At 34.9% G+C, this 13,189-nt stretch overlaps 1 protein-coding gene across 2 annotated transcripts in view; it reads left to right on the top strand.

Annotated features, from left to right (window-relative positions):
- The first annotated feature begins 302 nt into the window (after nt 1-302).
- Nucleotides 303-13,189, top strand: part of LOC113230357 (protein rolling stone-like) — a 38,625-nt gene continuing 25,738 nt past the window's right edge. Inside the window, exon 1 of one of the 2 annotated variants that reach the window (XM_026464254.1) lies at nt 303-551. In XM_026464254.1, coding sequence (XP_026320039.1) covers nt 506-551 — 46 coding nt within the window. In that variant the 5' untranslated portion in view covers nt 303-505. Of the gene's footprint in view, nt 552-1,336; nt 1,413-13,189 lie in introns of those variants that run through there. The other variant, XM_026464255.1, reaches the window with a different exon arrangement.

Here is a 13,189-nt window from a genome sequence, read left to right on the forward strand (position 1 = left end):
ATGTCTATTGCTAGAGACAAAATCTAACTTTCTATAAAATATGCCAAGTATTTAATGTATTTCATGTATTAACTGAAAATTGTTTAAGCCGTAAGTCTAATTCAAGAACGATCAACGGTTCAATTGTGTTTTTAAGATTGTAGTTGATATTTGAGGAAACATTGTTCATTACTCGTTCGATAAGAGGCACAAAAGGATTTTTTTGCAATGGGTCGACAGTGTATTGTGTGTGAAATCCATTACTAATTGTCACAAGCGACACGGTAGAGGTAGTCAGCTGTCGTCAGGTGTACACAGCGCCCGGCCGCTGCCGCAAGCGGTGCGGCCGTGTCGCATGACTGCGAATAGTGGTGCCATGCTTCCTGCAGTCGGCACTATGCCCGGCGCACAACTACACGTCCACTCAATAATAAATAAACAAATTAAACCGTAACTTTAATTTCGTACCGCGTAAACCAAATACTATCTCGCATAATATTTCGACGTGAGCATAATAAATTAAAAAATGTGCAAGCACGTGGTGTTAGTTCCTGTGAAGACTGTTGACGCAGGTAAGTTAAATATTTAATCTTAATGTTAATATAATTCAGCTAATAATTTGCGCACATTTCAAGTTCAACGAAGATTTCAATTTCCATGTCGATTTAGTTAGTAGTAATAAAACAGTTCAAATTATGAACAACGTTTATACATTAAGTTTTGTGTTTGGTATACTTCGATCGTTTGCTGCAGTGCAGTGCGTGCAGTGTTATTGTAGCAATGCCTGTCTTTGAGTTAATCATATGTTACTTGGGTGCAATTATTTCGCTTTACTTTGGCCGTAACGGTGAGTTCCTTGCTAGGGGTTAATAATTAATTATCTGTATCGATTCGTCCTTCACATTAGACTATAAATATTGATATAAATTTAAATTATGGTTGTCGGTCAATCGACGCGTATTGTTTTCCTATTCGCGGCCTAGTCAATTGTCTTAAATTAAGAACACATTTGTTCGTGTTAAGAGTTATATGTGTCTATTAATCGTCATATTGGTTTGAATGTATTCGTATAGGGTGTTGCGATGCTGTGTTTGATTGTTTATTGGGGAGTCCCAAGCGATGCGGAACTGGGACTTGGCGGATGAATGAATTGTAATCCCGGCATTGAGGCGGTATTGACGCGCAGCTTGCCTAACGCAGCGCGGCAGAGTTGTTCCTCGCGGCCTAGGCGGCGACGACCGCGACACATGCGCACTAGTGGTACCTACACCTCTTCACCAAAACATACAACATTCGCTCGTGTTGCAACTAACCTTATCGTCATCTGTAAATCTAAAGAATAATTGCAAAATAAGCACGCCCTGGCCGCTCGTAATAACCGAAACAACTGATAAAGAATGAACTCAAGATGAAGCTGCCTAAATTAGAATTGGGTAAGTTTTCATTGTAATTTTTATCAATTGAACTTGTAAATTATTAAAACGAAATCCATAACAGTTGGATTTCATAACACCTGTGATTTCTATTTTCATATTTCTTTATTCTAGTACGGTACGTACAGAGGTTCGTATAAATAACTTTCAGTTTACATATTACATTAAAATCAAAACACTTCATCAGGTTAGACTACATCTATCTGAATGATATTACACATATGAAAGCATATCTCATTATATCTATCTCTACCTAATTCGGTGGCAATTTTTATTAAATAAATATTCTCGTATGTTATCATGAAGCATTCTTTTATATAATGTATTATAACTTGAAATATTATTCTATATTTCACGATAATATACTCGTCACCGTACACATCATGTACATACCTTGTGAACTTGAACGATTTATTGTAGTAGAACACTTATTTTAAAAGTAATAAACTATTACGCTACATTATACGCAAACAACGTTGGGGGGAAAAGCAGTATAACTATAATACATCTCTTATATATAATAATACTATTACTTTTCCTCCAAATTTAGGCATAAATATATTTTTACCATACATTAGCTTTTGATTGTCATTAAATATAATTTGCAAATCAAATAATAACTAGATAAAGTCTTCAAATGTAATTATGGTTAAAGTTAAGTAAATTATCATTATTAAATATAACAAGATGTGTCCTTCAATGTATTTGAAAATTTCAGTTAATTTATTTTCTTTTATAAAACAACTCGTCACATACCTATTAATACATAGAAGTCAAGGACGATGGTCCAGCTCATTACCGTAACTAATTTACTGTATTTTTACAGTAACTAACATAGACATATATCTAGATATGTCTGTGGTAACTAACAAAGAACTTTTAAGTTAAAACCATGAAATCTGTTAGCGATTGTCTGTTTAAATAGGTCGCGCAATAATACAAGCAGATGATTTATCATTTAACAAAAGAAATGAGTGAATATGTGTTTGTTCTCGTTTCCGATGTGATTTTAATCACTAGATGCTAAAAAGAGATAGACGAGAACGTTTTTCATGCAGAAGCAAAATAATAAATAATATCAGTACCTCTACCATGATTTTAGTGCCGATAGCAGGTACACAGTATTTTGATTAGAAAGTGTCAGTTCGGTATTATGACTGCTAGGAGTGCTGCACAATTAGCCATATACAATTATCAAATAGTGGACGAGCCGTTAGCGACTATCGACAATGTAAACTCATGGTAGAAGTATAGAAACTAGACAATAAGACTAATTAACGTTGACAAGAAGTTTTCGACTCTGATATGGTGGTTTTGTTATTCGTGTTCTTTGTTTAAAAATAAAATTAGATTTTTAACCACACTTCCTTTGTAGCTCAACTTGCTCCTAGCCTTAAAGAAAGGGTATGTATTTTACTATGAGTAAAAAAATCTATTATAATGGTAATGTTCGGAATAGCCAGTCTTGAATTTAATGGTTTCTTAAATTGGGAAACCTCAACAAAGTCACGGAAAAATCCTACTACAGTGCGTTATTAATTGATTATCTTTTCCTTAATAAAATTACTTTAAATAACATACAAGCTGTACAAACATGGGAATACCGTACATGTAACATAAAGTAGGAATTTCGTGGTATATATTTTATTGTTTGTAATATAAAGTATACTTAATGAATTATTTTATTTTGCCTTGTAGTCTGTTCACTAACACTATTGCGTAAAGTATCGTACGTAAATAGTATGTTTATGCGTTATAATAGGTACATATATTACTCGTAGAGCGTCATTATTTTTTTATATAACCAGTGAAATTTATTTGGCTAACGAATTACACGTACACTAAAAATGACATGTAGTATGATATACAATATTTTGATTTATTACGCTTTGCCAACACATTCTTATATTTTTACTTCGTATTTTCAAGGGATATTTTCTATGAAAGCCACCCGTGATGTAGAGTTATAAGGTCTTATTGCTTTCTTAACTCCATTTAAAAAATGGACGACGCAAAGCAATGCTTTGAATCACGAAAAGAAACTACTGCTACCTATTCATCGTACGTTAACCTTTAAATAGTCGAAAAATGTAGGCTTTTAGATCGTTGACCTTGGGTATATCGTTGATCTCGATAGAGTTCTAAAATTAAACGTACAGAATTTTCGAGACCTAAGTCATATAATATAATACCTACGTAGTACATGTTCTAGATTGCATTTCAAAATGAGATCTCTATGTTAAAATCTATATACTATAGGCTTCGTGAGCTGACGATCGCCATAAAACGTAGTGTAATCTAATATTATCTAACATAGCGAAACACTGCCCACAAGATTTCTTCCAAGGAAAATTACGAGTCTAACATTTTTGTTACTAAGAAGGTGCTAGAAAAGAACTTCTTTAACCGCTATGGCACAGCTCTATTTCCATGCAACATTGTTGCATACTGTTACCTCACATGTCAATAAACCGCGCTTTGATTCCCCCTGCAAACGCATATCATTCCTGCCTCTCATCAAATGTACTGTATTCATTGCTTGTATAATCACCCAATTCTTTAGGCATCAGGTAGCATAAACATCAATGTATATTTAAACTTTTAAAAGGCACTTGTAACACTGAACTTTTTTAATATTAGATCTCACTAGGTCGTTGGCTTCTGACTTTTTTCCCCTGAAAATGCGGAAGTCGTTCGAAACGGATCGCGGTTACAAACTATTCTGATATTATCGTGTTTAATTAAAGTCGCTAATTGTCATTGTTTTGCAAACATAGTAGTGATCTTGGTCTAGGTGCAGAATTAGATTATTTATATTGTACCGAAATGCTGTCAAGACTCAATTAATGTTATAAATTTCAGCTAAAAATTGCCATGCATGAATTTAAGTTCAAATTTGGTTCATTTGAACGTAAGGTAATGATTCTTGTGCTATGAATGGAGGAACTGTTTTGGAATACAAGTTCACAAGGAACTAAAAAGAATCTGAGCAAAATCGAAAAATGAAAGCACGAACGTATTCCCGTCAAAATAAAACAAGTACAACTGCAATATCTATCAACAATAATTGTAGTTACGTTCAATAGTGTGCGTGTGAATGTGTATGCCTGAAAATGGAGAAGTGTTGGATATATGCAACTGATTTTTTTTTGTATATTATTTTGTGAAAGACTTAAAAAATGTAAGTTAGATAATTAAAATTTATGTTTTGTAATTTTGATATTTGAATTTGAAGATTTGTAATAGGCATTTTGATGTTATTTAGTTTATGCACAATTTTATATTAACAGATATAAACATTCCTAAACTAAATAAACGAAATTAAGAAATAAAAAATGCTCATTTCGTTACTTTCTATCGATACTACCGATCACCAAAAATAGTACTTCCACCACACCTAGACAACTTTCTGATTTGTTATTTTGATTTAGCTAATTTGTTCTCAAAGAAGAAATAATAACTAATTACCAGAGTGAAATAGATATTTCAGCGCAGAAGTAAAATTATTTGCAGTTTGCTTGCAATCAATTCCTCACAAAGTGTGTGCATTATCGTTTCTCGAGATGTAATTATTGGGACGATCCTATGAAATTCACTAAGAAATAATTCCTTCGATCCGGCTGAATTTGAACTTGGGTCTTTCAGCAAACCGTGCTAGATGCTATAGACACGGATTTAGACACGGAACAAACCATTGGACCTTACAGTTTCTTTGGGCTTGATCTTTGGTTTTGATTTTTTAAAGAATTTTTTGCTGTAGTGCCATCTGTGAGAAATCTATTACTTCACTCAGGCAGGTCGCTTTATTAAAAGTAATTTTTAAGTTATTATTTTGTAATGGTTATTTATTACTCTCACTGTAACGTACAAACTACTTAGTTACATCGCAAACCGCTAAATGGCGTTGACGTTTTTTAGAAATTTCTACATTACACTAACATTTCCCGTAAGTGAGTCACAAATCACAACCATGACACAACTACGGCACCCATCGAACAACTCATAGATACGTTTATAAATGCACGTGCTACAAGTATAATTTCCAATATTTAATTACTCGATAGAACTAAACGCGTCGGGATTCAGGACTGTCTTCTAGAAAAACAATTGGGTGACGTCAATTAATTATTCTGTGAACTGTGTAAGTGATTCTGTGTAAGCTGCCAATATTGACGAGAAAATATATCTTTTAAGACTGTTTTCCTGTCCTGAGTTATTGAAGATAGATTTTTCAACATAATTTAATCGCTGAAGTACTTGGTTTATCTGTGTTTTACATAGGTATGTTATTATTTTTTTTTTATTGTTATTTTCTTAGTGTACTTATCATATTACTTATGGTTTTAAGTATATAGTGATAACCAGATGGAGGAACAATTAATCTTTTTATTTTTATGATACCAATGACCAAGTAACAGTACGAACAAGTCGTGCGCCTGCTAGTAAGCGACCTGCCTGCCCATAACAGTTGCAGTGCCGCTCAGAGCTTTAAATTGCAAGGCATCTGAAGGACACTGCACTGCGCCCGGTACCCTCAGACACAAGTTGACAAATCCCTGTAATTTCCCCAGAGCCCTTCTTACCCTTCAAATCTGACTGGACGACTAGGTCGACTTTGGTAGTGAACTACAGTCATCTAGCGACTCTTGCACAACTTTAATGTAATGTCTTCCGTGTGTAATGTACGGTTTGCCTTCATTGTACACCTAAACGTAATAAATTTCAACGGATATTAGTTCAGGTGGTGCGTGAAAATGAGTAATTTCCGAAATTCTTGTGATATAATTGCGATTGACGTAACTTGTGGAAAAAAACTATTTTTTTCATTACTTATGTAATATTTTTTATTGAATAATTGAAAAATATTAATAAAATAAAGTACTGTTAAAATATAAATGCATTGTCTTATACATACTATGTATCCACTAGTACCGACTACAAAGTCAACTTTTCTCAAAAATATTCCAGTTGCACAATAAAAAAATGGATTTCACCACATATAGTTGATAAGGCTATGAGCGCAAAAACGGTATAATTTATGAAATATTTTTTATACACGAAAATAGCATACAAATATAAAAAATTGTAGAAAAAAAGTAGGCTACACCACTTTTGTTCAGATAGCCTCAATTATAGGTATAAATTCGGCTCACTTCCGTGAAAAACATAGCACAAATATTAAGTCGTCATAAATAAAACTTAACTTATTATAAATATTACACTTTATTATAAAGTATGTGATTTCAATTTCATTGAATATGAAAATGAAATATAATTAAAATCACAAATAACTTGATCTGAGTCTGGTTTTGAATTAATGAACTCCATTAGATCATTACAGGATGCTGAAAATAAAAAAAAATATTAAAGAGTATTCTTTATTATAATTATTAATACAAAGATCGAAGACTCCGAAAAAATTCCTTAAATCCGGCCGGATTCGAACCGACGTCTCCTAGCATACCGTGCCAGACGTTATACCAACTAAGCCACGGAACGGTCCGCTGGGACCTCACGAATTTTTCTCAGTGTTTGTTGTCCTGTCCTTGGGTTTGGTTTTTAACGACTTTTAGCCGTAGCGCCATATATGAGAAATTAAGTATTCTTTATTCCTTAGATATTTTTCCAAAGCATATGCTGCTTAAGACCTATATTAAATTTCGTTTTAATAAGACTAGATTTCTTAATTAAAGAATAAAAATTAGTAGAAAACAAAACTATACGTTGTTGATAAGGCGTGGTAGCCTAATGGTTTGACGTACCGCCTCTCAAGCAGACGTCGTGGGCTCGAATCCGGATTCGCACCTTTGATTTTCTTGGAATTTATGTGCGAGATTTAATTTGAAATTTACCATGAGCTTTTCGGTTCAGAGATCATCCAGGGAAGTACTACCACCTTACCAATATCTGCCACCAAGTGGTAATATGAACATTACTGCGTTCCGGCTTTAAAAGGTGCTGGTGAAATTACAGGCACATTGTACTTGTCAACTCATGTTCTAGTATTACAGGCGCAGTGCCCCTCAGATTTTTTGCAATTGAAAGCTCTGAGCAGCACTACAACTGTTATGGATAGACGTGTCACTGACCATCAGGCGCACTTTTTCGTCCTATCATTTATTTTCATAAAAAAATATTGTAGAAATGGCCTCTATGCTTGATCACCATGATATTCAATTATTTTTATGAAATTGCTTCAATAGTTTATTATAATTATTAATACATAGATCGAAGAGTAAGAAAAAATTCCTTCACTGCGGCTAGATTCGAGTCAACGTCTTTCAGCAAACCGTGCCGTGAATCCAGCCGGTTCGAGGGAATTTCTCCTTAGTGTTCGATCTTTGTATTAACAATTGTAACAAACTACTGGAGCAATTTCACAAAAATAATTGATTATCACGGTGGTCAAACATCGAGACATTCAACAAACTTAAAAATTAAAATTACTATAACGACATATTTATTTTTTTGAATTTATTTATTTATTAAAGACACAATGTAAACTTATAGTAATAACCAAAACGCTTATATGCTAATCTCTTATACTACATACATATTTGGTACGCTAAGTTTGCCTTATAAATTACTTTGCTAATGCTGTCGCAAAAGACGTCAGCATCCTGGACTTTAGCGACTAGACAATCAAGCAACAGGAGACTTCGTTTCGTGGGCGCGTTGTCAGCTGCTGGTACCTGGCTGATTAAAAAAAAAGATTTCTTACATATTCTTACAGGCACTACGACAAAAAAGTCGTAAAAATAAAAAACAAAGATTTGCAACAAGCACATAGAAAAAATAAGTAAGGTCCGCTAGTTCGTTCCGTGGCTTAGTTGGCATAGCATCTGGCACGATTTGCTGGAAGACGTTAGTTCGAATCCAGCGGGATCGAAGAATTTTTTTCTTAGTGTTCGATCTTTGTATTAATAAGGTTGCCATACCGGACTGCCACGCAGAGGTCCACGGTTCGATTCGCGGGCCGGGAGAAATATTTGTATCGCCTACATTTATTTCTCTCGTGAGTTTGGGTGTAATTTGTGGTTGCCTATATGTGTGTCCATGGCACCCGTGATACAGGGTTGCCCTAGTGCGCTATGAGTGTGTTCGCGTTGTGTTATAATAAATAAACTGTAAATCCTGAAAAGGTCAGGCAATCCATTTTAATTGTATATTTTATATATGGCGTAAATAATTCGCATGTCAAGTTCCTTTACTTGAAAATATTTACACTTTTAACAAGTTTATATTTGATAAACACGTAGTTATGAGGCACGTACATACAGATAAACACATTAAGTTTTTTTTTTAATGAACAAAGGTTATTGTAATTGTAACCGACCCAGGTGGCCTATCGTTACTGCTCATATCAATTTATTGCTGAACAACTGATGATCAAGTATTGACCCTTAGTTGATCCCTTCCAACTTCAGATGATTTCGATTTGACCCTCATATCATTGCAGTTTAACGAACTGTCGTTGCTTGATTTACAATACGATCATGAATGATTGGTCTAAAACAACACCCATCCTCCAAAAGAAATTCGTCTTCGCCGCTTGTCAATAATCGTTGCAGTAACGTAAAATAAAGTTTTAATTTGATTAAGTTTTGTACCAAACAAAAACAATATATTAGATAACTTGCCTATGGAAACTTCTATTTTCACATTTTAAGTATGCAGATAAAGTTAGCATGAAAATTATTTATCAGAATGTTCGTGTAGTAACCAGAGTTACATGATAATTTATCGAAAACAAACTTTATAATTATTAATACAAAGATCGAACACTCAGAAAAAACACTCAGAAAAAATTCCTTCGATCCGGTCGGATTCGAACCGACGTCTTCTTGCATACCGTGCCAGACGCTATACCAACTAAGCCACGGAACGAACCAACGGACCTCACGAATTTTTCTATGTGCTTGCGTCGTGTCTTTGCACTTGGTCTTTCAAGTAATAAGGAGTAATTTAGAAAGGAGTAATTTCACAAAAAATATCAGAATATCAATTCAATAAAAATTTAATGAAAACAAACTTATTTATCTGAAAACAATTGAAAGCAGACGTAAAGTTAATTGAGACAAATTTGTTTATTATCAAATGTACTGGTACTTTTGTTGTTGTTTAAAACAAATATAACTTCTACTCCGATCAACATTCGACATTAGCAATTACGAAGTATCCCCATGCAACAATCATAGCGTTACTTTTTACTGAAATAGAATAAGTTACAACAGATTAATTTGTTATGAATCCTTGGCATAATAAAGCAACATGTGATCAAACGTCCTATGTAATTTTATCACTTGGAAGTCTTAAAAATAATGTCAACCACATGAAAGAAATTGTGCATATGTGAAATTTTACAACTCTCCTATTTTCTCTCTCTTATTTACCGGGCGACGATTGCAACTGTTATGGACAGAGGTGTCGTATACCACAAGGCGCATAAATTCTTCGTTCAGTTCCTTGGTATCATAAAAAACAGTACGAAATGTATAGAATAAGAACCGCTGCCAATATGAATTAACTACCATCGCCTATTTGATGATTAAAACCACAATATCTAATAGTATTAATGAAGTTAATTGTAAAAGCTACTAGCAAAAATCATTGAACGATTTCAATAGTTTATTCAACAAAAATAAGTAACATAATAAAATAAGCCATAGAACTCGGCGAATATGGTAAAATGGAACAACGACGCCTTCTGTAAAAAAATGGAGTTTATGTTGACAACGTCAACAACTAATTATGCCTACATATAAATTCGATTTATAGCAATATCTTTTGTACATGTAGTACAAAAGAGTACGCCCTAAAATGTATACTTGTATTATTTCCGAGTATTTCATGTTTTTAGCTAAAAATACGTAATTTTGAGTAATAGCTTCCTTTTATGATGTAAGCAACGAATTTTCCTCATTCATCCCATAAAGTCAAAGAGATAAAATTATTTTTGCCAAAGTTGAAAAAAAATTATTTGGACTTGGTATAAAAAAACGTATAAAACCGTCTTTTTATATGAAATTTTGTATGAGAGTCCGTAATTTTGGAAGTTAGAAACATAAAAATTAATTTTTAACCTCCCTGTCAAAAATAATTAAATACGCTTTTTATTATTGTTAATATCAACTTTAAAGAGTGTGACATAAGGTTTAATTTGTGGATAAGGATTATGTGGTCATATGAAAGTGTATTTATTCTTCACACATTACAAAAAACGTACCTATTTTTAATTGTCGTATTTCTTAATAAACTCACGCACAAAAATAAGCAAAAACACGATCCCTTACCTTTATTGTTTTAGTTCAACATAATAATAGTATTACTGTAAATTGAAATATTTATGGATTGTTGGCTGGGTTTATAGACCTAGCTTAGTGAAGAAATAGATTTCTCACAGATGGCGCTCGCTACGGCAAAAACATCATTAAAAAATCAAACCAAAAATCTACAACAAGCACAGAAAAATTCGGAAGGTCCGTTGGTTCGTTCTGTGGCTTAGTTGGCATAGCGTCTGCCACGGTTTGCTATAAGACGTTGGCTCGAATAAACCGGATCGAAGGAATTTTTTCTAAGCGTTCGATCTTTGCATTAATATTGATAACAAAGTAATGGAGCAATTTCACAAAATATAATTGAGTATCAAGGTGGTGAAAAATTGTGACATTCAATCAAATTAATTATGTAGTGTGTTCTTATTGGGGTGACAGAGGGAAACCAGGTTTTTAAAATATGGTGGTTTTATTTCACAACATATACAACGTCGGCGGTACAGTGGGAAAGGACTCCCCCTAATCGGCACGTAGCCGGGGACCCGTACGCACGTTCCAATTAGGAAGCGGCTCAGGGTGCAACAACTAACAACTGTTACGTTCTAAAGCGCAGTTCCAATAAGGAATCAGCGCTAGAGGTGGGTGATAAATAACGTCACGATGAAAAAATCACGATGATCCCCCGTCAAACAGAATCACCGTGACTCGTTCCGAAGGAACGACGTTCCAAAGTCACATAGGTGTTCCTCCGTTCCAATAGCTATCCCCGTCACTGACATCACGACATGCGTATTTGATACAATTCGCGATCTCCGTTCCGTGGTGACTGAGCGCGCCACTCGTGGTAGTTTCGGCAATGGGAGTGAATGAAATAGGATGACTTTCTTTGCTCACTCACAAGGGTCGTAGGTGCTTATTACTACTAGAAAGCGCGGATGAAAAAAATATGCAGCAGATATTGTAAACCTGTTTATGAACAAAGTAAAATATTTTTGTATATTTGTTTTATTATAGGAAGAGTTGGTATTTTATATTTATGTATAATCTACTTTGTGTATTCTACTAGAAATATAATTACATTACACTTTATTGCTATTTTTAACAATCCAAAGATTGGCATTAAATAAGTAACAAACAAAATTACATTAAATACAAAATCAACTTTTTGAATGGAATTGAAACTTATTACAAAGGGAGTAAAAACTTAAATCATTGTATAAAAAACGGCTATAAGTATTAGAAAGAAGCCGCTGGTTAAAACCGTATATCGTGATGTAAGTAACAAGGTCACGGAAGTAACAGTCGTGACAAAATCACGACGATTTACCACTGTGATTTTTTTGGAACCGGAACGACAGTCACGGCGATAGAAATGTAACGCTGTTCCCCATGTCTAATCAGCGCTAGAAGCGTAGCACAGTGCAGTAGGTTCAACGGTAACGATCTAAAGAGGAGTTCCAAACAAGGAAGCAGAGCTAGATGCGTAGTAAGTTGGATTACATTCATGTTCGCAGTAGTCATTCCGCGAGGGAAAATCTTAACACTGCGATACAGAATTTGCTAGTTCGACGCCAATGCCATCTAGCGGTGCGTGACGGAACTAATATGAGTCGTTGCCTGTTTTGTGATTTTGTTACATCTTCTCCCCCTCAGGCCCCGAAGTCGTCTCGACGAAAGGGACTGAAGAAATAAGTTTTTACTTGCGTCTGTGTCCTTTGGGTTGTTGTGTGGAGTTTGCAGTGGCTTGCTTCCTCGGACGTCCTCTTTTTCTAAGGGGTTGAATGGGTTCCGGCAAGGTTGTTACATCTTCTCCTTCGTATGCATGAAAGTGAGTTAACGCTGATGCGTGATATACGCCTACTGGGTTGTCAGGTGCAGAAGGCGCAGCCACTTGATAGGATGCTGGGCCGTGTTGTTTAAGAATCGTGTACGGTCCGTCTCGACGTGGTGCAAACTTAGCGGTAATGCCTTGCGATGCCCTGCTTATAGGATGCGAAGCGACAAGGACCAGATCGCCAGGTTTGTAATTGGTATGTGTACGTCTATGCTTGTCCGTATTTATTTTCCGTGCTTCTTCTCTCTGCTCCTGTATCTCTTTAGCTTTCAACAGATTATCGGCCAGGTTTATGAGAGTCGGAGTGATCTCTGGAATTATGTTTTCCGATACCAGCATTTAACGAAAGTCAACCTAGTTATCGTGTGGCGCTCTTAACTCACGGCCAAATGTCAAGTACGCAGGTGTATAGCTGGTTGAGCAGTTTTTACTGGTATTCTTTGCAAACCGTATTGCAGGTAACAGTTCCGACCAATTATTATGGCTAGCCGAGTTAATCATTATGGCTAATTGTGTTTTCAGCTCTCGATTACGGCGTTCAACTGGATTGCTCTCTGGATGGTACAGAGGCGTGAAACAATGTTTAATATTGAAACAGTATACAACTTGTTGCATTACAGCACTCACGAATTGAGTGCCATTGTCGCTTGTTATCAAAAAATCAAAAT

Source organism: Hyposmocoma kahamanoa, unplaced genomic scaffold, assembly GCF_003589595.1.
Source record: "Hyposmocoma kahamanoa isolate Upper Pololo Valley unplaced genomic scaffold, ASM358959v1 63, whole genome shotgun sequence".
NCBI lineage: Eukaryota > Metazoa > Arthropoda > Insecta > Lepidoptera > Cosmopterigidae > Hyposmocoma > Hyposmocoma kahamanoa.